The following is a 26,424-nucleotide window of genomic DNA, read 5'->3' on the forward strand; positions in this document are numbered from 1 at the left end:
CTCTCTGGATAAGAGCGTCTGCTAAATGACTCACATGTAAATGCTGTCCTCTCACTACTGTCAGTCTCTCTGGATAAGAGCGTCTGCTAAATGACTCACATGTAAATGTTGTCCTCTCACTACAGTCAGTCTCTCTGGATAAGAGCGTCTGCTAAATGACTGACATGTAAATGTTGTCCTCTCACTACAGTCAGTCTCTCTGGATAAGAGCGTCTGCTAAATGACTGACATGTAAATGTTGTCCTCTCACTACTGTCAGTCTCTCTGGATAAGAGCGTCTGCTAAATGACTCACATGTAAATGTTGTCCTCTCACTACTGTCAGTCTCTCTGGATAAGAGCGTCTGCTAAATGACTCACATGTAAATGCTGTCCTCTCACTACTGTCAGTCTCTCTGGATAAGAGCGTCTGCTAAATGACTCACATGTAAATGCTGTCCTCTCACTACTGTCAGTCTCTCTGGATAAGAGCGTCTGCTAAATGACTCACATGTAAATGTTGTCCTCTCACTACAGTCAGTCTCTCTGGATAAGAGCGTCTGCTAAATGACTGACATGTAAATGTTGTCCTCTCACTACAGTCAGTCTCTCTGGATAAGAGCGTCTGCTAAATGACTGACATGTAAATGTTGTCCTCTCACTACTGTCAGTCTCTCTGGATAAGAGCGTCTGCTAAATGACTCACATGTAAATGTTGTCCTCTCACACAGAAACCACCAGACTGAAGACATTATATTTCATATGATCAGCGAGAACATTCTCTCTTTATTCGTATATATTTTTTTTTAGAAAAACAAGTGTTTTTGTTTTTGTTTGTAATTGTCTTGTGTGTTTTAACATTTTCAGAATTCTGTACAGGATAAAGAGAAAGAAATCACTGCTTTTAGGTACAGAGTCAAAATCTCAAACTAGAAAAAAAATAACTTTCAGAATCAACAGTAGAAGAAGTTTTACAATAGAAATGAGCAGTCAAGACATCGTCAGAAGTGTAACGGCTCTGATGGGGTAAGAGTGGAAAACAATTACTGAAATAAAAATACTCCTCTATTTTTAATAAAAAAAACAAAAACAAAACGGTCATTTCTTTACAGAGTAGAGACGGTAATTATCTGATGTAAAAAAAACATATTTACAAATAGCCGTTATTTTAGTGGATGTATTGTCCCTCGTCGTCGTCACATCAGCACCGGTACAAACGAACAACTCAAAAGTTTAAAAGAAGACAAAAGTTACAGTTAACGACAATAAATCGGAAAATTACGTTTGACTTGGTCCCGGAAATAATGTCCGCACCACAAATCCCACCCTATTCCCTACCGAGTGCACTACTTTCGACCAGGGCCCATAGGGAATAAGAGAATAGGGAATAAGGACACAGACAACGATATTTGGAGGAAGCTTCTTTTTTTGTTGTTGTTGTTGGAAGGGAAATCCTTCACTTGGACAAAGAGGACCAAAAGTCAAGGGTCGCGACCTTTACGTGACCTTCGGGATCCCATAACACTGACCAGGAAGTGTTTAATGCTCAACCCTTCACACTCGACAAGCAGCCTCCTCTGAGTAGGACGAAGTTACGCCCCCCCCCTTTAGACACTGACCTAAGATCAGTTTTGTGTTTGTCCTCTCCCAACAGTGAAGGGTGGAGGGTTTGAGGAACTGATCCTAGATCTACCTTTAAGGGGCACTCTGACCTGTCTTCCTCACAACACTACAGAACCACAGAGGACAACCTACATTACCAAAATATGAAAATAAAATATCAACTAAACATTTATCGAAACAATTTCATGGGCGTTTTACCAAACCACAGCGATGCTTTGGAGAGAGGTCAACTTCCAACTCACTTAGATACACTAAAACTACGTGTATATCTGACAGAATATAATCAACAACATTTGTGTGGTTGCTATGGCGAGGCAGTGAACTAACAAGGGGTTAGTTAAGACTAGTAGAAGGTTTTTTGGCTGGTTTGTTGACATGACAGAATTCTCCTGTTCTCGTCACATTGACGTTGAGAGAAGCCCGGGGTCAAACCTACCTCTTTCTCCGCCCAACACTCACCGTTGGGGGGTAAAAAAGAGGGGGGGACACTGGTAATAGTGTCATTGTACAAGCCACCATCACAACCTCATTTTTGAAACCTCTCCATCTCGTGAGGGTTGGAGGTATGTATCTCTCTTCACAGTCAAACACTTGATGTTCGCAACACGTGGAACCGACAACACAGAGCTCAGATCCATCAACAGCTCGTTGTGTGTAGAGGTCTACAGGACCAAAGCAGCAGAGGAGACAACAGAGATAGTATGAATTGAGTTGAAGGTAAAGTTAACTGTCAAAATAACATTTCATTTCAGACCAATTTGGGAAAAGAACTTAGAATTTTTTAAAAGCATTAAACACCAAAAAAAATCCTGTCCTTGGGGATCCAAGATGGCCGACAAAAACGGCTGTTAGTTTCTATTTCAAATGAAGTCACTTGTGGTGCTTGAATACATTCACTGCCCAGCTAATCCTGTTGCTATACGTCTTTTTGATCCATTTCTATAGAGTTGGTAATAACACGGACAGAGGATGATGTCATGTTGTTACTCCCTTAACTGCCTGACTGACTAACTGACTGACTGGCTGACAATGATCTACTTCTCCTTTCAGCCGCCGTCGGGGAGCGGTGTGTGTGTGGTGTGTGTGTGTGTGTGTGTGTGGCGTGTGTGCTGTGTGTGTGGCGTGTGTGCAACAGCTACCAGTGAACAGGAAATGAAGAGAAGCTCGGCTGCTCGGCTCAGAGAGAGAGAGAGAGTAGGCCGGTTGCTTAGCAACAGGACCGCGGGGCGACCGCACAGCGCCTGCGCTAAATACCGCCACAAAAGAAGAACGCAATCTGTTTTGTTTTGATGTTTTCACAGTACACACAGCCAGACGAACAAACCAACCAACGCAGACAAAAAACAAGTCTCTAGAGAGGAGAGATGGGAGGGAGGGAGAGAGGGGGAGGGAAAGAGTGGGAAGAGAGGGAGAGAGAGGGAAAAAGTGGGGAGAGAGGGGAGGGAGAGTGAGAAAGAGAGAGTGGGAAGGGAGGGAGAGAGAGAGAAAGAGGGAGGGAGGGAAAGAGTGGGGAGAGAGAGAGAGAGAGAGAGAGAGAGGGAGGGAGGGAGGGAGGGAGGGAGGGAGGGAGAGAGAGAGAGAGTGATCTCAACCACTTCTCAGACAGACAGAGGTGACAGCTCTCTACTGAGCTCTGATGGCTGTTACAGAAGTGGGTTGTGTGTTTATCTCCTTGCCTTTATCTCCTGCTTGTCTGTCTGCTTGTCTGTCTGCTTGTCTGTCTGCTTGTCTGTCCGTCTGCCTGCCTGCCTGCCTGTCTGTCTGTCTGTCTGCCTGTCTGCCTGTCTGCATGTCTGTCTGCCTGTCTGCCTGCCTGTCTGTCTGTCTGTCTGTCTGTCTGTCTGTCTGTCTGTCTGTCTGTCTCTCAAAGGGACCTGCATGTGTAGAAATGCTACGATCACATGCCACACGCCATCACACACAGCATGAATATAACGAGATGTGAAACCTGTCAGGCACAATCCAATAACCCAGGTATCCAAGAAGAACTAATACCGGAAAAATAAATAGAGATGTTCTACCCCTATATTGAAAAACAAATATTAAAAAGACTCTCCCCTGTTTGAGAGCTTGTAGTCAGTCTCCTGTCTCTCCTGTCTTGTAGTCAGTCTCCTGTCTCTCCTGTCTTGTAGTCAGTCTCCTGTCTCTCCTGTCTTGTAGTCAGTCTCCTGTCTCTCCTGTCTTGTAGTCAGTCTCCCGTCTCTCCTGTTTTGTAGTCAGTCTCCCGTCTCTCCTGTCTCTCCTGTCTTGTAGTCAGTCTCCTATCTCTCCTGTCTTGTAGTCAGTCTCCTGTCTCTCCTGTCTTGTAGTCAGTCTCCTGTCTCCCCTGTCTTGTAGGCAGTCTCCTGTCTCTCCTGTCTTGTAGTCAGTCTCCCGTCTCTCCTGTCTTGTAGTCAGTCTCCCGTCTCTCCTGTCTTGTAGTCAGTCTCCCGTCTCTCCTGTCTTGTAGTCAGTCTCCCGTCTCTCCTGTCTTGTAGTCAGTCTCCCATCTCTCCTGTCTTGTAGTCAGTCTCCCGTCTCTCCTGTTTTGTAGTCAGTCTCACTTCTCTCCTGTCTCTCCTGTCTTGTAGTCAGTCTCCTATCTCTCCTGTCTTGTAGTCAGTCTCCTGTCTCTCCTGTCTTGTAGTCAGTCTCCTATCTCTCCTGTCTTGTAGTCAGTCTCCTATATCTCCTGTCTTGTAGTCAGTCTCCTGTCTCTCCTGTCTTGTAGTCAGTCTCCTATATCTCCTGTCTTGTAGTCAGTCCCAGTCTCTCCAGTCTCTCCTGTCTTGTAGTCAGTCCCAGTCTCTCCTGTCTTGTAGGCAGTCTCCTTTATCTCCTGTCTTGTAGTCAGTCTCCTGTCTCTCCTGTCTTGTAGTCAGTCCCAGTCTCTCCTGTCTTGTAGACAGTCTCCTGTCTCTCCTGTCGTGTAGTCAGTCTCCTGTCTCTCCTGTCTTGTAGTCAGTCTCCAGTTTCTCCTGTCTTGTAGTCAGTCTCCTGTCTCTCCTGTCTTGTAGTCAGTCTCCTATATCTACTGTCTTGTAGTCAGTCTCATGTCTCTCCTGTCTTGTAGTCAGTCTCCTGTCTTGTAGTCAGTCTCCAGTTTCTCCTGTCTTGTAGTCAGTCTCATGTCTCTCCTGTCTTGTAGTCAGTCTCCTGTCTCTCCTGTCTTGTAGTCAGTCTCTCCTGTCTTGTAGTCAGTCTCATGTCTCTCCTGTCTTGTAGTCAGTCTCCTGTCTCTCCTGTCTTGTAGTCAGTCTCCTGTCTCTCCTGTCTTGTAGTCAGTCTCCAGTTTCTCCTGTCTTGTAGTCAGTCTCCTGTCTCTCCTGTCTTGTAGTCAGTCTCCCATCTCTCCCGTCTCTCCTGTCTTGTAGTCAGTCTCCTGTCTCTCCTGTCTTGTAGTCAGTCTCCTGTCTCTCCTGTCTTGTAGTCAGTCCCAGTCTCTCCCGTCTCTCCTGTCTTGTAGTCAGTCTCCTGTCTCTCCTGTCTTGTAGTCAGTCTCCTGTCTCTCATGTCTTGTAGTCAGTCCCAGTCTCTCCTGTCTCTCCTGTCTTGTAGTCAGTCCCAGTCTCTCCTGTCTCTCCTGTCTTGTAGTCAGTCTCCTGTCTCTCATGTCTTGTAGTCAGTCCCAGTCTCTCCTGTCTCTCCTGTCTTGTAGTCAGTCTCCCGTCTCTCCTGTATGAACCTATGGGCCCAGTTGACACACTGCTAAAGGGTTGGGTTCAAATCACGGCCCAAAAGGACAAAACCAAAATCACTTCCCTTTCTTGAATGATATTTCACAACCACCAGACCGCGTTTACCATTAGAGGCCTTTTAAATACCGTGACAGTACACACACACACACACACACACACACACACATAAATACACGACACAGAACTCTTCCTGTCCGTTCTTTACAAAGCAGAATATGCCGACTGTCCGTCCGTCTGTCCAGTTCTCTCGTCTCAATAAAGTTTTCCCCACGCAGTTTTGTCGTTAGTCCCTCCAGTAAAAACTCCCCACTACATTTCCAGCTCTGCTATTGGTTGGGGAAGAACTCTTCCATCCAACCGTCACTTGAGTCCAAGTCCGCCCCTGTCCCGTCGGCCAATCCGAACCCTCCGCCCGACGGCGCCACCTGCCCGCCAACGTATCCATAAGATGACAGGTCCTGACTAGACGTCCTCTGGTAGCCCTGAGGCTGACCTCCGACCCCTACCCCTCCTTGTCCCACATACCCTCCTCCACCGCCAGGGCCCACCCCCATCGCCGGCCCCTGTCCAAAGGCCCCCATGTTGGGCACGCCCTGGCCCATCACCCCCTGTCCCGGCATTACCATGGGTCTGGGCTGGTTGGTCCTTGGCTGTCCTGGTCCAGCCATGCCCGCCGCAGGGTTCATAGCCCTGGGGTCCATGGGCCCGGCCATGCCCGCCGCAGGGTTCATAGCCCTGGGGTCCATGGGCTGGCCCTGACCCATAGCCTGGGGGTGGCCCTGTGGGTGCCCAGGGAAGTGTTGCTTGGCCAGGCGTGGGTGTGGAGGCTGCTGTCCGGGTCCAGGCTGCATGGAGCCGTAGCCCCCCTGGGCCGAGCCAAAGCCCACCATATCGCCTGTAGTCCTGCCTGGTCCTCCTACCCCTCCTGGCCCTCCCATCCCCTGGAGGGACTGCCCCTGCTGGGGTGGCCACCCTCCCATCCCTCCCTGTGGTCCTCCTCCTCCCGGTCCTCCTCCAATTCCCAGCATGCCCTGCAACCTCTGGGCCTGGGCTTTGGGCGGCCCCTTGAGGGGCTGCTGGGACATGGAGTTCATCATCATCCCCTGTGGTCCTCCGTATCCTCCTCCACCTCCAACCCCTCCTCCCGCCTGCCTCTGGACCTGCGCCGCTGGGTTGTGTCCTGGTGGAAGACCCATGGAGGCCTGGACGCTTTGGTTCTGGTGCTGCATCATTTGGCTCATGGAGGGGTTGAGGCTGTAGAGGGACTGCTGGCCGGCTCCCTGCCCGCCGTAGGGGAGGCCCATGTCGGGTTGGGGACCCACCGAGCCACCTGGGATGCCCTGGTTCATCTGGACCATCTGCTGGTTCTGTTGTTGTTGTTGGAGGAGGCGGGTGGCGCGGATGTTCTGGAGTGCCTGGCTCCTCACCGCCATCTCCTGGGGTGATCCTGGTGGGACAGAAAGGCAAGAAGAGAAGTTAGAGAGAGGAGAGAGAGGGGAGGAGAGAGAGGGGAGGAGAGAGAGGGGAGGAGAGAGAGGGGACAGGAGGGGAGGAGAGAGAGGGGACAGGAGGGCAGGAGAGAGAGAGAGGACAGGAGGGGGGGAGAGAGAGAGGACAGGAGGGGAGGAGAGAGAGATGACAGGAGGGGAGGAGAGAGAGGGGACAGGAGGGGAGGAGAGAGAGGGGACAGGAGGGGAGGAGAGAGAGGGGACAGGAGGGGAGAGAGGACAGGAGGGGAGAGAGAGGACAGGAGGAGAGAGAGGACAGGAGGGGAGAGAGAGGACAGGAGGGGAGAGAGAGAGAGGACAGGAGGGGAGAGAGAGGACAGGAGGGGAGAGAGAGGACAGGAGGGGAGAGAGAGGACAGGAGGGGAGAGAGGACAGGAGGGGAGAGAGAGGACAGGAGGGGAGAGAGAGAGAGAGGACAGGAGGGGAGAGAGAGAGAGAGGACAGGAGGGGAGAGAGAGGACAGGAGGAGAGAGAGAGGACAGGAGGAGAGAGGGGACAGGAGGGGAGAGAGAGGACAGGAAGAGAGAGAGGACAGGAGGGGAGGAGAGGAGGGACAGGGGGGAGGAGCGAGAGAGGACAGGAGGGGAGGAGAGAGAGACGACAGGAAGAGAGAGAGGACAGGAGGGGAGGAGAGAGGGGACAGGAGGGGAGAGAGAGGACAGGAGGAGAGAGAGAGGACAGGAAGAGAGAGAGAGGACAGGAAGAGAGAGAGGACAGGAGGGGAGGAGAGAGTGGGGACAGGGGGGAGGAGCGAGAGAGGACAGGAGGGGAGGAGAGAGAGGGGACAGGAGGAGAGAGAGAGGTGTGTTAAAGACCAACAGAGTGGTCACTGAGGTTTCTGTGATCAATTTGTCCTTTTATTCACAGTTTGATTACTTCTTATAAGGTCACCAATATTCCACATGTGAAGTACACAGACGACGTGAGAGAGAGACTCTCTCTCTCTCTCTCTCTCTCTCTCTCTCTCTCAGGGAGGAGCAGATCTATCTGTCTCTCTCTCTCTCTCTCTCTCTCTCTCTCAGGGAGGAGCAGATCTATCTGTGTCCTCCTCTCTCTCTTCTCTCTCTCTCTCTCTCTCTCTCAGGGAGGAGCAGATCTATCTGTCTCTCTCTCTCTCTCTCTCTCTCTCTCTCAGGGAGGAGCAGATCTATCTGTGTCTCTCTCTCTCTCTCTCTCTCTCTCTCTCTCTCTCTCTCTCTCAGGAGGAGCAGATCTATCTGTCTCTCTCTCTCTCTCTCTCCCTCTCTCTCTCTCAGGGAGGAGCAGATCTATCTGTCTCTCTCTCTCTCTCTCTCTCTCTCTCTCTCAGGGAGGAGCAGATCTATCTGTCTCTCTCTCTCTCTCTCTCTCTCTCTCTCTCTCTCAGGGAGGAGCAGATCTATCTGTCTCTCTCTCTCTCTCTCTCTCTCTCTCTCTCTCAGGGAGGAGCAGATCTATCTGTGTCTCTCTCTCTCTCTCTCTCTCTCTCTCTCAGGGAGGAGCAGATCTATCTGTCTCTCTCTCTCTCTCTCTCTCTCTCTCTCTCTCAGGGAGGAGCAGATCTATCTGTGTCTCTCTCTCTCTCTCTCTCTCTCTCTCTCTCTCAGGGAGGAGCAGATCTATCTGTGTCTCTCTCTCTCTCTCTCTCTCTCTCTCTCTCTCAGGGAGGAGCAGATCTATCTGTCTCTCTCTCTCTCTCTCTCTCTCTCAGGGAGGAGCAGATCTATCTGTCTCTCTCCTTCTCTCTCTCTCTCTCTCTCTCAGGGAGGAGCAGATCTATCTGTGTCTCTCTCTCTCTCTCTCTCGGACAGCGTCTCCGGAACTCTGGGGGATCCGGGGACCGGTTGCCAAGGTAACAGGCAGAGACAAGAATATTTTTTCAGGAGGAAATTACCAAAGAGGAGTAGCGGAACGATATGGAACGCCTACGACGGTGGGGGGGGGGGGGGGGGGGGAGATAGACAGAGGCAGGGGGAGAGAGAGAATACGCAGAGGAGAATCTGATTGGTCAGAGATGATATCATCTTCAACAGTGTGTGTGACAAGGTTTATGAGCAGGTGTGTGCCTGTTTGTGCACATGTGTATGTGTTTCCATGCATGTGGGTATGTCAGGGTTTAGGTGTGTGTGTTGCACCCCTGTTACTGGTTGACCTGTGGGTAGGGGGGGGGGGGGTATATAATATATTACCTTGATACTGGTTGACCTGTGGGTAGGGGGGGGGGTATATAATATATTACCTTGATACTGGTTGACCTGTGGGTAGGGGGGGGGGGGGGTATAATATATTACCTTGATACTGGTTGACCTGTGGGTGGGTGGGGGGGGTATATAATATATTACCTTGATACTGGTTGACCTGTGGGTAGGGGGGGGGGGTATATAATATATTACCTTGATACTGGTTGACCTGTGGGTAGGGGGGGGGGGTATATAATATATTACCTTGATACTGGTTGACCTGTGGGTAGGGGGGGGGGGTATATAATATATTACCTTGATACTGGTTGACCTGTGGGTAGGGGGGGGGGGTATATAATATATTACCTTGATACTGGTTGACCTGTGGGTGGGGGGGTATATAATATATTACCTTGATACTGGTTGACCTGTGGGTGGGGGGGTATATAATATATTACCTTGATACTGGTTGACCTGTGGGTAGGGGGGGGGTATATAATATATTACCTTGATACTGGTTGACCTGTGGGTAGGGGGGGGGGGGTATATAATATATTACCTTGATACTGGTTGACCTGTGGGTAGGGGGGGGGGGTATATAATATATTACCTTGATACTGGTTGACCTGTGGGTAGGGGGGGGTATATAATATATTACCTTGATACTGGTTGACCTGTGGGTAGGGGGGGGGGTATATAATATATTACCTTGATACTGGTTGACCTGTGGGTAGGGGGGGGGGGTATATAATATATTACCTTGATACTGGTTGACCTGTGGGTAGGGGGGGGGGGGGGTATATAATATATTACCTTGATACTGGTTGACCTGTGGGTAGGGGGGGGGGGGTATATAATATATTACCTTGATACTGGTTGACCTGTGGGTAGGGGGGGGGGGGGGTATATAATATATTACCTTGATACTGGTTGACCTGTGGGTAGGGGGGGGGGGGGTATATAATATATTACCTTGATACTGGTTGACCTGTGGGTGGGGGGGGGGGGGGGTATATAATATATTACCTTGATACTGGTTGACCTGTGGGTAGGGGGGGGGGGGGGTATATAATATATTACCTTGATACTGGTTGACCTGTGGGTAGGGGGGGGGGGGGTATATAATATATTACCTTGATACTGGTTGACCTGTGGGTGGGGGGGGGGGGGGGTATATAATATATTACCTTGATACTGGTTGACCTGTGGGTGGGGGGGGGGGGGGGTATATAATATATTACCTTGATACTGGTTGACCTGTGGGTAGGGGGGGGGGGGTATATAATATATTACCTTGATACTGGTTGACCTGTGGGTAGGGGGGGGGGGGGGTATATAATATATTACCTTGATACTGGTTGACCTGTGGGTGGGGGGGGGGGGGGGTATATAATATATTACCTTGATACTGGTTGACCTGTGGGTAGGGGGGGGGGGGTATATAATATATTACCTTGATACTGGTTGACCTGTGGGTAGGGGGGGGGGGGGGGGTATATAATATATTACCTTGATACTGGTTGACCTGTGGGTAGGGGGGGGGGGGGGTATATAATATATTACCTTGATACTGGTTGACCTGTGGGTAGGGGGGGGGGGGGGGGTATATAATATATTACCTTGATACTGGTTGACCTGTGGGTAGGGGGGGGGGGGGGGGTATATAATATATTACCTTGATACTGGTAGACCTGTGGGTAGGGGGGGGGGGGGGGTATATAATATATTACCTTGATACTGGTTGACCTGTGGGTAGGGGGGGGGGGGGGTATATAATATATTACCTTGATACTGGTTGACCTGTGGGTAGGGGGGGGGGGGGGGGGTATATAATATATTACCTTGATACTGGTTGACCTGTGGGTAGGGGGGGGGGGGGGGTATATAATATATTACCTTGATACTGGTTGACCTGTGGGTAGGGGGGGGGGGGGGGTATATAATATATTACCTTGATACTGGTTGACCTGTGGGTAGGGGGGGGGGGGGGGGTATATAATATATTACCTTGATACTGGTTGACCTGTGGGTAGGGGGGGGGGGGGGGTATATAATATATTACCTTGATACTGGTTGACCTGTGGGTAGGGGGGGGGGGGGGGGTATATAATATATTACCTTGATACTGGTTGACCTGTGGGTAGGGGGGGGGGGGGGGTATATAATATATTACCTTGATACTGGTTGACCTGTGGGTAGGGGGGGGGGGGGGGTATATAATATATTACCTTGATACTGGTTGACCTGTGGGTAGGGGGGGGGGGGGTATATAATATATTACCTTGATACTGGTTGACCTGTGGGTAGGGGGGGGGGGGTATATAATATATTACCTTGATACTGGTTGACCTGTGGGTAGGGGGGGGGGGGTATATAATATATTACCTTGATACTGGTTGACCTGTGGGTAGGGGGGGGGTATATAATATATTACCTTGATACTGGTTGACCTGTGGGTAGGGGGGGGGGGGGTATATAATATATTACCTTGATACTGGTTGACCTGTGGGGGGGGGGGGGTATATAATATATTACCTTGATACTGGTTGACCTGTGGGTGGGGGGGGGGGGTATATAATATATTACCTTGATACTGGTTGACCTGTGGGTAGGGGGGGGGGTATATAATATATTACCTTGATACTGGTTGACCTGTGGGTAGGGGGGGGGTATATAATATATTACCTTGATACTGGTTGACCTGTGGGGGGGGGGGGGTATATAATATATTACCTTGATACTGGTTGACCTGTGGGTGGGGGGGGGGGGTATATAATATATTACCTTGATACTGGTTGACCTGTGGGTAGGGGGGGGGGGGGTATATAATATATTACCTTGATACTGGTTGACCTGTGGGTAGGGGGGGGGGGGGGTATATAATATATTACCTTGATACTGGTTGACCTGTGGGTAGGGGGGGGGGGGGGGGTATATAATATATTACCTTGATACTGGTTGACCTGTGGGTAGGGGGGGGGGGGGGGGTATATAATATATTACCTTGATACTGGTAGACCTGTGGGTAGGGGGGGGGGGGGGTATATAATATATTACCTTGATACTGGTTGACCTGTGGGTAGGGGGGGGGGGGGGTATATAATATATTACCTTGATACTGGTTGACCTGTGGGTAGGGGGGGGGTATATAATATATTACCTTGATACTGGTTGACCTGTGGGTAGGGGGGGGGTATATAATATATTACCTTGATACTGGTTGACCTGTGGGTAGGGGGGGGGTATATAATATATTACCTTGATACTGGTTGACCTGTGGGTAGGGGGGGGGGGGTATATAATATATTACCTTGATACTGGTTGACCTGTGGGTAGGGGGGGTATATAATATATTACCTTGATACTGGTTGACCTGTGGGTAGGGGGGGGGGTATATAATATATTACCTTGATACTGGTTGACCTGTGGGTAGGGGGGGGGGTATATAATATATTACCTTGATACTGGTTGACCTGTGGGTAGGGGGGGGGGTATATAATATATTACCTTGATACTGGTTGACCTGTGGGTAGGGGTTTCTCTGACCCTGGACCATCTGTCTGGGGAGATGCTGCTGCTGCTGGAGCTACACAAACGACCACAGAAGAAGAACAGACAACCACATCACTTCCTGTTCAATGACATCATTTCCCGCTATCCCACTGGAAAGGTCAAATAAAGGCCAATTCAGCCAAAAAGTACTGGCTACAGTCACCGGGGACGACCATGAAACAGCAGTACAATGTGACTGACAATCTGCCTGAACTCTCACAAGAACACTTTTCACATCAAATGTTGATCTCTGTTTGTTGACAAACCAACTGTACCAACCTGTTATAAATAGAGAGTCTGGAGTGTGAATAATGTCAGTCAATTTACAATGTTCATTTAGTGGTTAATAATCAGTATATATATCTATAGTCTATAGTGTTAGTAATCAGTATATATATATAGTCTGTAGTGTTAGTAATCAGTATATATATCTATAGTCTGTAGTGTTAGTAATCAGTATATATATCTATAGTCTGTAGTGTTAGTAATCAGTATATATATCTATAGTCTGTAGTGTTAGTAATCAGTATATATATCTATAGTGTTAGTAATCAGTATATATATCTATAGTCTACAGTGTTAGTAATCAGTATATATATCTATAGTCTATAGTCTGTAGTGTTAGTAATCAGTATATATATATCTATAGTCTGTAGTGTTAGTAATCAGTATATATATCTATAGTCTGTAGTGTTAGTAATCAGTATATATATCTATAGTGTTAGTAATCAGTATATATATCTATAGTCTGTAGTGTTAGTAATCAGTATATATATCTATAGTCTGTAGTGTTAGTAATCAGTATATATATCTGTAGTCTGTAGTGTTAGTAATCAGTATATATATCTATAGTGTTAGTAATCAGTATATATATCTATAGTCTGTAGTGTTAATAATCAGTATATATATCTGTAGTCTGTAGTGTTAGTAATCAGTATATATATCTATAGTGTTAGTAATCAGTATATATATCTATAGTCTGTAGTGTTAATAATCAGTATATATATCTGTAGTCTGTAGTGTTAGTAATCAGTATATATATCTATAGTGTTAGTAATCAGTATATATATCTATAGTCTGTAGTGTTAGTAATCAGTATATATATATCTATAGTCTGCAGTATTAGTAATCAGTATATATATCTATAGTCTGTAGTGTTAGTAATCAGTATATATATCTATAGTCTGTAGTGTTAGTAATCAGTATATATATCTATAGTCTGTAGTGTTAGTAATCAGTATATATATCTATAGTCTGTAGTGTTAGTAATCAGTATATATATCTATAGTCTGTAGTGTTAGTAATCAGTATATATATCTATAGTCTGTAGTGTTAGTAATCAGTATATATATCTATAGTCTGTAGTGTTAGTAATCAGTATATATATCTATAGTCTGTAGTGTTAGTAATCAGTATATATATCTATAGTCTGTAGTGTTAGTAATCAGTATATATATCTATAGTCTGTAGTGTTAGTAATCAGTATATATATCTATAGTCTGTAGTGTTAGTAATCAGTATATATATCTATAGTCTGTAGTGTTAGTAATCAGTATATATATCTATAGTCTGTAGTGTTAATAATCAGTATATATATCTATAGTGTTAGTAATCAGTATATATATCTATAGTCTGTAGTGTTAGTAATCAGTATATATATCTATAGTCTGTAGTGTTAGTAATCAGTATATATATCTATAGTCTGTAGTGTTAGTAATCAGTATATATATCTATAGTCTGTAGTGTTAGTAATCAGTATATATATCTATAGTCTGTAGTGTTAGTAATCAGTATATATATCTATAGTCTGTAGTGTTAATAATCAGTATATATATCTATAGTGTTAGTAATCAGTATATATATCTATAGTCTACAGTGTTAGTAATCAGTATATATATCTATAGTCTATAGTGTTAGTAATCAGTATATATATATCTATAGTCTATAGTGTTAGTAATCAGTATATATATCTATAGTGTTAGTAATCAGTATATATATCTATAGTCTATAGTGTTAGTAATCAGTATATATATCTATAGTGTTAGTAATCAGTATATATATCTATAGTCTGTAGTGTTAGTAATCAGTATATATATCTGTAGTGTTAGTAATCAGTATATATATCTATAGTCTATAGTGTTAGTAATCAGTATATATATCTATAGTGTTAGTAATCAGTATATATATCTATAGTCTATAGTGTTAGTAATCAGTATATATATCTATAGTGTTAGTAATCAGTATATATATCTATAGTCTATAGTGTTAGTAATCAGTATATATATCTATAGTGTTAGTAATCAGTATATATATCTATAGTCTATAGTGTTAGTAATCAGTATATATATCTATAGTCTATAGTGTTAGTAATCAGTATATATATCTATAGTCTGTAGTGTTAGTAATCAGTATATATATCTATAGTGTTAGTAATCAGTATATATATCTATAGTCTATAGTGTTAGTTATCAGTATATATATCTATAGTCTATAGTGTTAGTAATCAGTATATATATCTATAGTCTGTAGTGTTAGTAATCAGTATATATATCTATAGTCTGTAGTGTTAGTAATCAGTATATATATCTATAGTCTGTAGTGTTAGTAATCAGTATATATATCTATAGTCTGTAGTGTTAGTAATCAGTATATATATCTATAGTCTATAGTGTTAGTAATCAGTATATATAACTATAGTCTGTAGTGTTAGTAATCAGTATATATATCTATAGTCTGTAGTGTTAGTAATCAGTATATATATCTATAGTGTTAGTAATCAGTATATATATCTATAGTGTTAGTAATCAGTATATATATCTATAGTCTGTAGTGTTAGTAATCAGTATATGTATGTATAGTGTTAGTAATCAGTATATATATCTATAGTCTGTAGTGTTAGTAATCAGTATATATATCTATAGTCTGTAGTGTTAATAATCAGTATATATATCTATAGTCTATAGTGTTAGTAATCAGTATATATAACTATAGTCTGTAGTGTTAGTAATCAGTATATATATCTATAGTCTGTAGTGTTAGTAATCAGTATATATATCTATAGTCTGTAGTGTTAGTAATCAGTATATATATCTATAGTCTGTAGTGTTAGTAATCAGTATATATATCTATAGTCTATAGTGTTAGTAATCAGTATATATATCTGTAGTGTTAGTAATCAGTATATATATCTATAGTCTGTAGTGTTAGTAATCAGTATATATATCTATAGTCTGTAGTGTTAGTAATCAGTATATATATCTATAGTCTGTAGTGTTAGTAATCAGTATATATATCTATAGTGTTAGTAATCAGTATATATATCTATAGTCTATAGTGTTAGTAATCAGTATATATATCTATAGTCTATAGTGTTAGTAATCAGTATATACATCTATAGTCTATAGTGTTAGTAATCAGTATATATATCTATAGTCTATAGTGTTAGTAATCAGTATATATATCTATAGTCTGTAGTGTTAGTAATCAGTATATATATCTATAGTGTTAGTAATCAGTATATATATCTATAGTCTGTAGTGTTAGTAATCAGTATATATATCTATAGTGTTAGTAATCAGTATATATATCTATAGTCTATAGTGTTAGTAATCAGTTTATATATCTATAGTCTGTAGTATTAGTAATCAGTATATATATCTACAGTCTGTAGTGTTAGTAATCAGTATATATATCTATAGTCTGTAGTGTTAGTAATCAGTATATATATCTATAGTCTGTAGTGTTAGTAATCAGTATATATATCTATAGTCTGTAGTGTTAGTAATCAGTATATATATCTATAGTCTGTAGTGTTAGTAATCAGTATATATATCTACAGTCTGTAGTGTTAATAATCAGTATATATATCTATAGTGTTAGTAATCAGTATATATATCTATAGTCTACAGTGTTAGTAATCAGTATATATATCTATAGTCTATAGTGTTAGTAATCAGTATATATATATCTATAGTCTATAGTGTTAGTAATCAGTATATATATCTATAGTGTTAGTAATCAGTATATATATCTATAGTCTATAGTGTTAGTAATCAGTATATATATCTATAGTGTTAGTAATCAGTATATATATCTATAGTCTGTAGTGTTAGTAATCAGTATATATATCTGTAGTGTTAGTAATCAGTATATATATCTATAGTCTATAGTGTTAGTAATCAGTATATATATCTATAGTGTTAGTAATCAGTATATATATCTATAGTCTATAGTGTTAGTAATCAGTATATACATCTATAGTCTATAGTGTTAGTAATCAGTATATATATCTATAGTCTATAGTGTTAGTAATCAGTATATATATCTATAGTCTGTAGTGTTAGTAATCAGTATATATATCTATAGTCTGTAGTGTTAGTAATCAGTATATATATCTATAGTCTGTAGTGTTAGTAATCAGTATATATATCTATAGTCTGTAGTGTTAGTAATCAGTATATATATCTATAGTCTGTAGTGTTAGTAATCAGTATATATATCTATAGTCTGTAGTGTTAGTAATCAGTATATATATCTACAGTCTGTAGTGTTAATAATCAGTATATATATCTATAGTGTTAGTAATCAGTATATATATCTATAGTCTACAGTGTTAGTAATCAGTATATATATCTATAGTCTATAGTGTTAGTAATCAGTATATATATATCTATAGTCTATAGTGTTAGTAATCAGTATATATATCTATAGTGTTAGTAATCAGTATATATATATATAGTCTATAGTGTTAGTAATCAGTATATATATCTATAGTGTTAGTAATCAGTATATATATCTATAGTCTGTAGTGTTAGTAATCAGTATATATATCTGTAGTGTTAGTAATCAGTATATATATCTATAGTCTATAGTGTTAGTAATCAGTATATATATCTATAGTGTTAGTAATCAGTATATATATCTATAGTCTATAGTGTTAGTAATCAGTATATATATCTATAGTGTTAGTAATCAGTATATATATCTATAGTCTATAGTGTTAGTAATCAGTATATATATCTATAGTGTTAGTAATCAGTATATATATCTATAGTCTATAGTGTTAGTAATCAGTATATATATCTATAGTCTATAGTGTTAGTAATCAGTATATATATCTATAGTGTTAGTAATCAGTATATATATCTATAGTCTATAGTGTTAGTAATCAGTATATATATCTATAGTGTTAGTAATCAGTATATATATCTATAGTCTATAGTGTTAGTAATCAGTATATATATCTATAGTGTTAGTAATCAGTATATATATCTATAGTCTATAGTGTTAGTAATCAGTATATATATCTATAGTCTATAGTGATAGTAATCAGTATATATATCTATAGTCTGTAGTGTTAGTAATCAGTATATATATCTATAGTGTTAGTAATCAGTATATATATCTATAGTCTATAGTGTTAGTAATCAGTATATATATCTATAGTCTATAGTGTTAGTAATCAGTATATATATCTATAGTCTGTAGTGTTAGTAATCAGTATATATATCTATAGTGTTAGTAATCAGTATATATATCTATAGTCTATAGTGCTAGTAATCAGTATATATATCTATAGTCTGTAGTGTTAGTAATCAGTATATATATCTATAGTCTATAGTGTTAGTAATCAGTATATATATCTATAGTCTGTAGTGCTAGTAATCAGTATATATAACTATAGTCTATAGTGTTAGTAATCAGTATATATATCTATAGTCTGTAGTGTTAGTAATCAGTATATATATCTATAGTCTGTAGTGTTAGTAATCAGTATATATATCTATAGTGTTAGTAATCAGTATATATATCTATAGTGTTAGTAATCAGTATATATATCTATAGTCTGTAGTGTTAGTAATCAGTATATGTATGTATAGTGTTAGTAATCAGTATATATATCTATAGTCTGTAGTGTTAATAATCAGTATATATATCTATAGTCTATAGTGTTAGTAATCAGTATATATAACTATAGTCTGTAGTGTTAGTAATCAGTATATATATCTATAGTCTGTAGTGTTAGTAATCAGTATATATATCTATAGTCTGTAGTGTTAGTAATCAGTATATATATCTATAGTCTGTAGTGTTAGTAATCAGTATATATATCTATAGTCTATAGTGTTAGTAATCAGTATATATATCTGTAGTGTTAGTAATCAGTATATATATCTATAGTCTGTAGTGTTAGTAATCAGTATATATATCTATAGTCTGTAGTGTTAGTAATCAGTATATATATCTATAGTCTGTAGTGTTAGTAATCAGTATATATATCTATAGTGTTAGTAATCAGTATATATATCTATAGTCTATAGTGTTAGTAATCAGTATATATATCTATAGTCTATAGTGTTAGTAATCAGTATATACATCTATAGTCTATAGTGTTAGTAATCAGTATATATATCTATAGTCTATAGTGTTAGTAATCAGTATATATATCTATAGTCTGTAGTGTTAGTAATCAGTATATATATCTATAGTGTTAGTAATCAGTATATATATCTATAGTCTGTAGTGTTAGTAATCAGTATATATATCTATAGTGTTAGTAATCAGTATATATATCTAGTCTATAGTGTTAGTAATCAGTTTATATATCTATAGTCTGTAGTATTAGTAATCAGTATATATATCTACAGTCTGTAGTGTTAGTAATCAGTATATATATCTATAGTCTGTAGTGTTAGTAATCAGTATATATATCTATAGTCTGTAGTGTTAGTAATCAGTATATATATCTATAGTCTGTAGTGTTAGTAATCAGTATATATATCTATAGTCTGTAGTGTTAGTAATCAGTATATATATCTATAGTCTGTAGTGTTAGTAATCAGTATATATATCTATAGTCTGTAGTGTTAGTAATCAGTATATATATCTACAGTCTGTAGTGTTAATAATCAGTATATATATCTATAGTCTGTAGTGTTAGTAATCAGTATATATATCTATAGTGTTAGTAATCAGTATATATATCTATAGTCTGTAGTGTTAGTAATCAGTATATATATCTATAGTCTGTAGTGTTAGTAATCAGTATATATATCTATAGTCTGTAGTGTTAGTAATCAGTATATATATCTACAGTCTGTAGTGTTAGTAATCAGTATATATATCTATAGTCTGTAGTGTTAGTAATCAGTATATATATCTATAGTCTGTAGTGTTAGTAATCAGTATATATATCTATAGTCTGTAGTGTTAGTAATCAGTATATATATCTATAGTCTATAGTGTTAGTAATCAGTATATATATCTATAGTCTGTAGTGTTAGTAATCAGTATATATATCTATAGTCTGTAGTGTTAATAATCAGTATATATATCTATAGTGTTAGTAATCAGTATATATATCTATAGTCTGTAGTGTTAGTAATCAGTATATATATCTATAGTCTGTAGTGTTAGTAATCAGTATATATATCTATAGTCTGTAGTGTTAGTAATCAGTATATATATCTATAGTCTGTAGTGTTAGTAATCAGTATATATATCTATAGTCTGTAGTGTTAGTAATCAGTATATATATCTATAGTCTGTAGTGTTAGTAATCAGTATATATATCTATAGTCTGTAGTGTTAGTAATCAGTATATATATCTACAGTCTGTAGTGTTAATAATCAGTATATATATCTATAGTGTTAGTAATCAGTATATATATCTATAGTCTACAGTGTTAGTAATCAGTATATATATCTATAGTCTATAGTGTTAGTAATCAGTATATATATATCTATAGTCTATAGTGTTAGTAATCAGTATATATATCTATAGTGTTAGTAATCAGTATATATATCTATAGTCTATAGTGTTAGTAATCAGTATATATATCTATAGTGTTAGTAATCAGTATATATATCTATAGTCTGTAGTGTTAGTAATCAGTATATATATCTGTAGTGTTAGTAATCAGTATATATATCTATAGTCTATAGTGTTAGTAATCAGTATATATATCTATAGTGTTAGTAATCAGTATATATATCTATAGTCTATAGTGTTAGTAATCAGTATATACATCTATAGTCTATAGTGTTAGTAATCAGTATATATATCTATAGTCTATAGTGTTAGTAATCAGTATATATATCTATAGTCTGTGGTGTTAGTAATCAGTATATATATCTATAGTCTGTAGTGTTAGTAATCAGTATATATATCTATAGTCTGTAGTGTTAGTAATCAGTATATATATCTATAGTCTGTAGTGTTAGTAATCAGTATATATATCTATAGTCTGTAGTGTTAGTAATCAGTATATATATCTATAGTCTGTAGTGTTAGTAATCAGTATATATATCTACAGTCTGTAGTGTTAATAATCAGTATATATATCTATAGTGTTAGTAATCAGTATATATATCTATAGTCTACAGTGTTAGTAATCAGTATATATATCTATAGTCTATAGTGTTAGTAATCAGTATATATATATCTATAGTCTATAGTGTTAGTAATCAGTATATATATCTATAGTGTTAGTAATCAGTATATATATCTATAGTCTATAGTGTTAGTAATCAGTATATATATCTATAGTCTATAGTGTTAGTAATCAGTATATATATCTATAGTCTGTAGTGTTAGTAATCAGTATATATATCTATAGTGTTAGTAATCAGTATATATATCTATAGTCTATAGTGCTAGTAATCAGTATATATATCTATAGTCTGTAGTGTTAGTAATCAGTATATATATCTATAGTCTATAGTGTTAGTAATCAGTATATATATCTATAGTCTATAGTGTTAGTAATCAGTATATATATCTATAGTGTTAGTAATCAGTATATATAACTATAGTCTATAGTGTTAGTAATCAGTATATATATCTATAGTCTATAGTGTTAGTAATCAGTATATATATCTATAGTCTGTAGTGTTAGTAATCAGTATATATATCTACAGTCTGTAGTGTTAGTAATCAGTATATATATCTATAGTCTGTAGTGTTAGTAATCAGTATATATATCTATAGTCTATAGTGTTAGTAATCAGTATATATAACTATAGTCTGTAGTGTTAGTAATCAGTATATGTATCTATAGTCTGTAGTGTTAGTAATCAGTATATATATCTATAGTGTTAGTAATCAGTATATATATCTATAGTGTTAGTAATCAGTATATATATCTATAGTCTGTAGTGTTAGTAATCAGTATATATATCTATAGTCTGTAGTGTTAATAATCAGTATATATATCTATAGTCTATAGTGTTAGTAATCAGTATATATAACTATAGTCTGTAGTGTTAGTAATCAGTATATATATCTATAGTCTGTAGTGTTAGTAATCAGTATATATATCTATAGTCTATAGTGTTAGTAATCAGTATATATATCTGTAGTGTTAGTAATCAGTATATATATCTATAGTCTGTAGTGTTAGTAATCAGTATATATATCTATAGTCTGTAGTGTTAGTAATCAGTATATATATCTATAGTCTGTAGTGTTAGTAATCAGTATATATATCTATAGTGTTAGTAATCAGTATATATATCTATAGTCTATAGTGTTAGTAATCAGTATATATATCTATAGTCTATAGTGTTAGTAATCAGTATATACATCTATAGTCTGTAGTGTTAGTAATCAGTATATATATCTATAGTCTGTAGTGTTAGTAATCAGTATATATATCTATAGTCTGTAGTGTTAGTAATCAGTATATATATCTATAGTCTATAGTGTTAGTAATCAGTATATATAACTATAGTCTGTAGTGTTAGTAATCAGTATATATATCTATAGTCTGTAGTGTTAGTAATCAGTATATATATCTATAGTGTTAGTAATCAGTATATATATCTATAGTGTTAGTAATCAGTATATATAACTATAGTCTATAGTGTTAGTAATCAGTATATACATCTATAGTCTATAGTGTTAGTAATCAGTATATATATCTATAGTCTGTAGTGTTAGTAATCAGTATATATATCTATAGTCTGTAGTGATAGTAATCAGTATATATATCTATAGTCTGTAGTGTTAGTAATCAGTATATATATCTATAGTCTGTAGTGTTAGTAATCAGTATATATATCTACAGTCTGTAGTGTTAATAATCAGTATATATATCTATAGTGTTAGTAATCAGTATATATATCTATAGTCTACAGTGTTAGTAATCAGTATATATATATCTATAGTCTATAGTGTTAGTAATCAGTATATATATCTATAGTGTTATTAATCAGTATATATATCTATAGTCTATAGTGTTAGTAATCAGTATATATATCTATAGTGTTAGTAATCAGTATATATATCTATAGTCTGTAGTGTTAGTAATCAGTATATATATCTGTAGTGTTAGTAATCAGTATATATATCTATAGTCTATAGTGTTAGTAATCAGTATATATATCTATAGTGTTAGTAATCAGTATATATATCTATAGTCTATAGTGTTAGTAATCAGTATATATATCTATAGTCTATAGTGTTAGTAATCAGTATATATATCTATAGTCTGTAGTGTTAGTAATCAGTATATATATCTATAGTGTTAGTAATCAGTATATATATCTATAGTCTATAGTGTTAGTAATCAGTATATATATCTATAGTCTATAGTGTTAGTAATCAGTATATATATCTATAGTCTGTAGTGTTAGTAATCAGTATATATATCTATAGTGTTAGTAATCAGTATATATATCTATAGTCTATAGTGCTAGTAATCAGTATATATATCTATAGTCTGTAGTGTTAGTAATCAGTATATATATCTATAGTCTATAGTGTTAGTAATCAGTATATATATCTATAGTCTATAGTGTTAGTAATCAGTATATATATCTATAGTGTTAGTAATCAGTATATATAACTATAGTCTATAGTGTTAGTAATCAGTATATATATCTATAGTCTATAGTGTTAGTAATCAGTATATATATCTATAGTCTGTAGTGTTAGTAATCAGTATATATATCTACAGTCTGTAGTGTTAGTAATCAGTATATATATCTATAGTCTGTAGTGTTAGTAATCAGTATATATATCTATAGTCTATAGTGTTAGTAATCAGTATATATAACTATAGTCTGTAGTGTTAGTAATCAGTATATATATCTATAGTCTGTAGTGTTAGTAATCAGTATATATATCTATAGTGTTAGTAATCAGTATATATATCTATAGTCTACAGTGTTAGTAATCAGTATATATATCTATAGTGTTATTAATCAGTATATATATCTATAGTCTATAGTGTTAGTAATCAGTATATATATCTATAGTGTTAGTAATCAGTATATATATCTATAGTCTGTAGTGTTAGTAATCAGTATATATATCTGTAGTGTTAGTAATCAGTATATATATCTATAGTCTATAGTGTTAGTAATCAGTATATATATCTATAGTGTTAGTAATCAGTATATATATCTATAGTCTATAGTGTTAGTAATCAGTATATATATCTATAGTGTTAGTAATCAGTATATATATCTATAGTCTATAGTGTTAGTAATCAGTATATATATCTATAGTGTTAGTAATCAGTATATATATCTATAGTCTATAGTGTTAGTAATCAGTATATATATCTATAGTCTATAGTGTTAGTAATCAGTATATATATCTATAGTCTGTAGTGTTAGTAATCAGTATATATATCTATAGTGTTAGTAATCAGTATATATATCTATAGTCTATAGTGTTAGTAATCAGTATATATATCTATAGTCTATAGTGTTAGTAATCAGTATATATATCTATAGTCTGTAGTGTTAGTAATCAGTATATATATATCTATAGTGTTAGTAATCAGTATATATATCTATAGTCTATAGTGCTAGTAATCAGTATATATATCTATAGTCTGTAGTGTTAGTAATCAGTATATATATCTATAGTCTATAGTGTTAGTAATCAGTATATATATCTATAGTCTATAGTGTTAGTAATCAGTATATATATCTATAGTGTTAGTAATCAGTATATATAACTATAGTCTATAGTGTTAGTAATCAGTATATATATCTATAGTCTATAGTGTTAGTAATCAGTATATATATCTATAGTCTGTAGTGTTAGTAATCAGTATATATATCTACAGTCTGTAGTGTTAGTAATCAGTATATATATCTATAGTCTGTAGTGTTAGTAATCAGTATATATATCTATAGTCTATAGTGTTAGTAATCAGTATATATAACTATAGTCTGTAGTGTTAGTAATCAGTATATATATCTATAGTCTGTAGTGTTAGTAATCAGTATATATATCTATAGTGTTAGTAATCAGTATATATATCTATAGTGTTAGTAATCAGTATATATATCTATAGTCTGTAGTGTTAGTAATCAGTATATATATCTATAGTCTGTAGTGTTAATAATCAGTATATATATCTATAGTCTATAGTGTTAGTAATCAGTATATATAACTATAGTCTGTAGTGTTAGTAATCAGTATATATATCTATAGTCTGTAGTGTTAGTAATCAGTATATATATCTATAGTCTATAGTGTTAGTAATCAGTATATATATCTGTAGTGTTAGTAATCAGTATATATATCTATAGTCTGTAGTGTTAGTAATCAGTATATATATCTATAGTCTGTAGTGTTAGTAATCAGTATATATATCTATAGTCTGTAGTGTTAGTAATCAGTATATATATCTATAGTGTTAGTAATCAGTATATATATCTATAGTCTATAGTGTTAGTAATCAGTATATATATCTATAGTCTATAGTGTTAGTAATCAGTATATACATCTATAGTCTGTAGTGTTAGTAATCAGTATATATATCTATAGTCTGTAGTGTTAGTAATCAGTATATATATCTATAGTCTGTAGTGTTAGTAATCAGTATATATATCTATAGTCTATAGTGTTAGTAATCAGTATATATAACTATAGTCTGTAGTGTTAGTAATCAGTATATATATCTATAGTCTGTAGTGTTAGTAATCAGTATATATATCTATAGTGTTAGTAATCAGTATATATATCTATAGTGTTAGTAATCAGTATATATAACTATAGTCTATAGTGTTAGTAATCAGTATATACATCTATAGTCTATAGTGTTAGTAATCAGTATATATATCTATAGTCTGTAGTGTTAGTAATCAGTATATATATCTATAGTCTGTAGTGTTAGTAATCAGTATATATATCTATAGTCTGTAGTGTTAGTAATCAGTATATATATCTATAGTCTGTAGTGTTAGTAATCAGTATATATATCTACAGTCTGTAGTGTTAATAATCAGTATATATATCTATAGTGTTAGTAATCAGTATATATATCTATAGTCTACAGTGTTAGTAATCAGTATATATATATCTATAGTCTATAGTGTTAGTAATCAGTATATATATCTATAGTGTTATTAATCAGTATATATATCTATAGTCTATAGTGTTAGTAATCAGTATATATATCTATAGTGTTAGTAATCAGTATATATATCTATAGTCTGTAGTGTTAGTAATCAGTATATATATCTGTAGTGTTAGTAATCAGTATATATATCTATAGTCTATAGTGTTAGTAATCAGTATATATATCTATAGTGTTAGTAATCAGTATATATATCTATAGTCTATAGTGTTAGTAATCAGTATATATATCTATAGTCTATAGTGTTAGTAATCAGTATATATATCTATAGTCTGTAGTGTTAGTAATCAGTATATATATCTATAGTGTTAGTAATCAGTATATATATCTATAGTCTATAGTGTTAGTAATCAGTATATATATCTATAGTCTATAGTGTTAGTAATCAGTATATATATCTATAGTCTGTAGTGTTAGTAATCAGTATATATATCTATAGTGTTAGTAATCAGTATATATATCTATAGTCTATAGTGCTAGTAATCAGTATATATATCTATAGTCTGTAGTGTTAGTAATCAGTATATATATCTATAGTCTATAGTGTT

The 26,424-nt window shown here is 36.7% G+C and overlaps 1 protein-coding gene across 1 annotated transcript in view; it reads right to left on the minus strand.

Moving 5' to 3' along the window:
- Positions 1 to 734: 734 nt before the first annotated feature.
- The window catches only part of LOC110517176 (mastermind-like protein 3), a 263,327-nt gene continuing 237,637 nt past the window's right edge, over positions 735 to 26,424 (minus strand). Inside the window, exons 5-6 of the mRNA XM_090188060.1 lie at positions 12,453 to 12,531; positions 735 to 6,725 (exon numbers count right to left, since the gene is read on the minus strand). Coding sequence (XP_090044186.1) covers positions 5,605 to 6,725; positions 12,453 to 12,531 — 1,200 coding nt within the window. The 3' untranslated portion in view covers positions 735 to 5,604. The remainder of the gene's footprint in view (positions 6,726 to 12,452; positions 12,532 to 26,424) is intronic.

The sequence above is a fragment of the Oncorhynchus mykiss genome, chromosome 10 (genome assembly GCF_057628025.1).
Source record: "Oncorhynchus mykiss isolate SJ-2025 chromosome 10, ASM5762802v1, whole genome shotgun sequence".
In the NCBI taxonomy this organism is placed as follows: domain Eukaryota; kingdom Metazoa; phylum Chordata; class Actinopteri; order Salmoniformes; family Salmonidae; genus Oncorhynchus; species Oncorhynchus mykiss.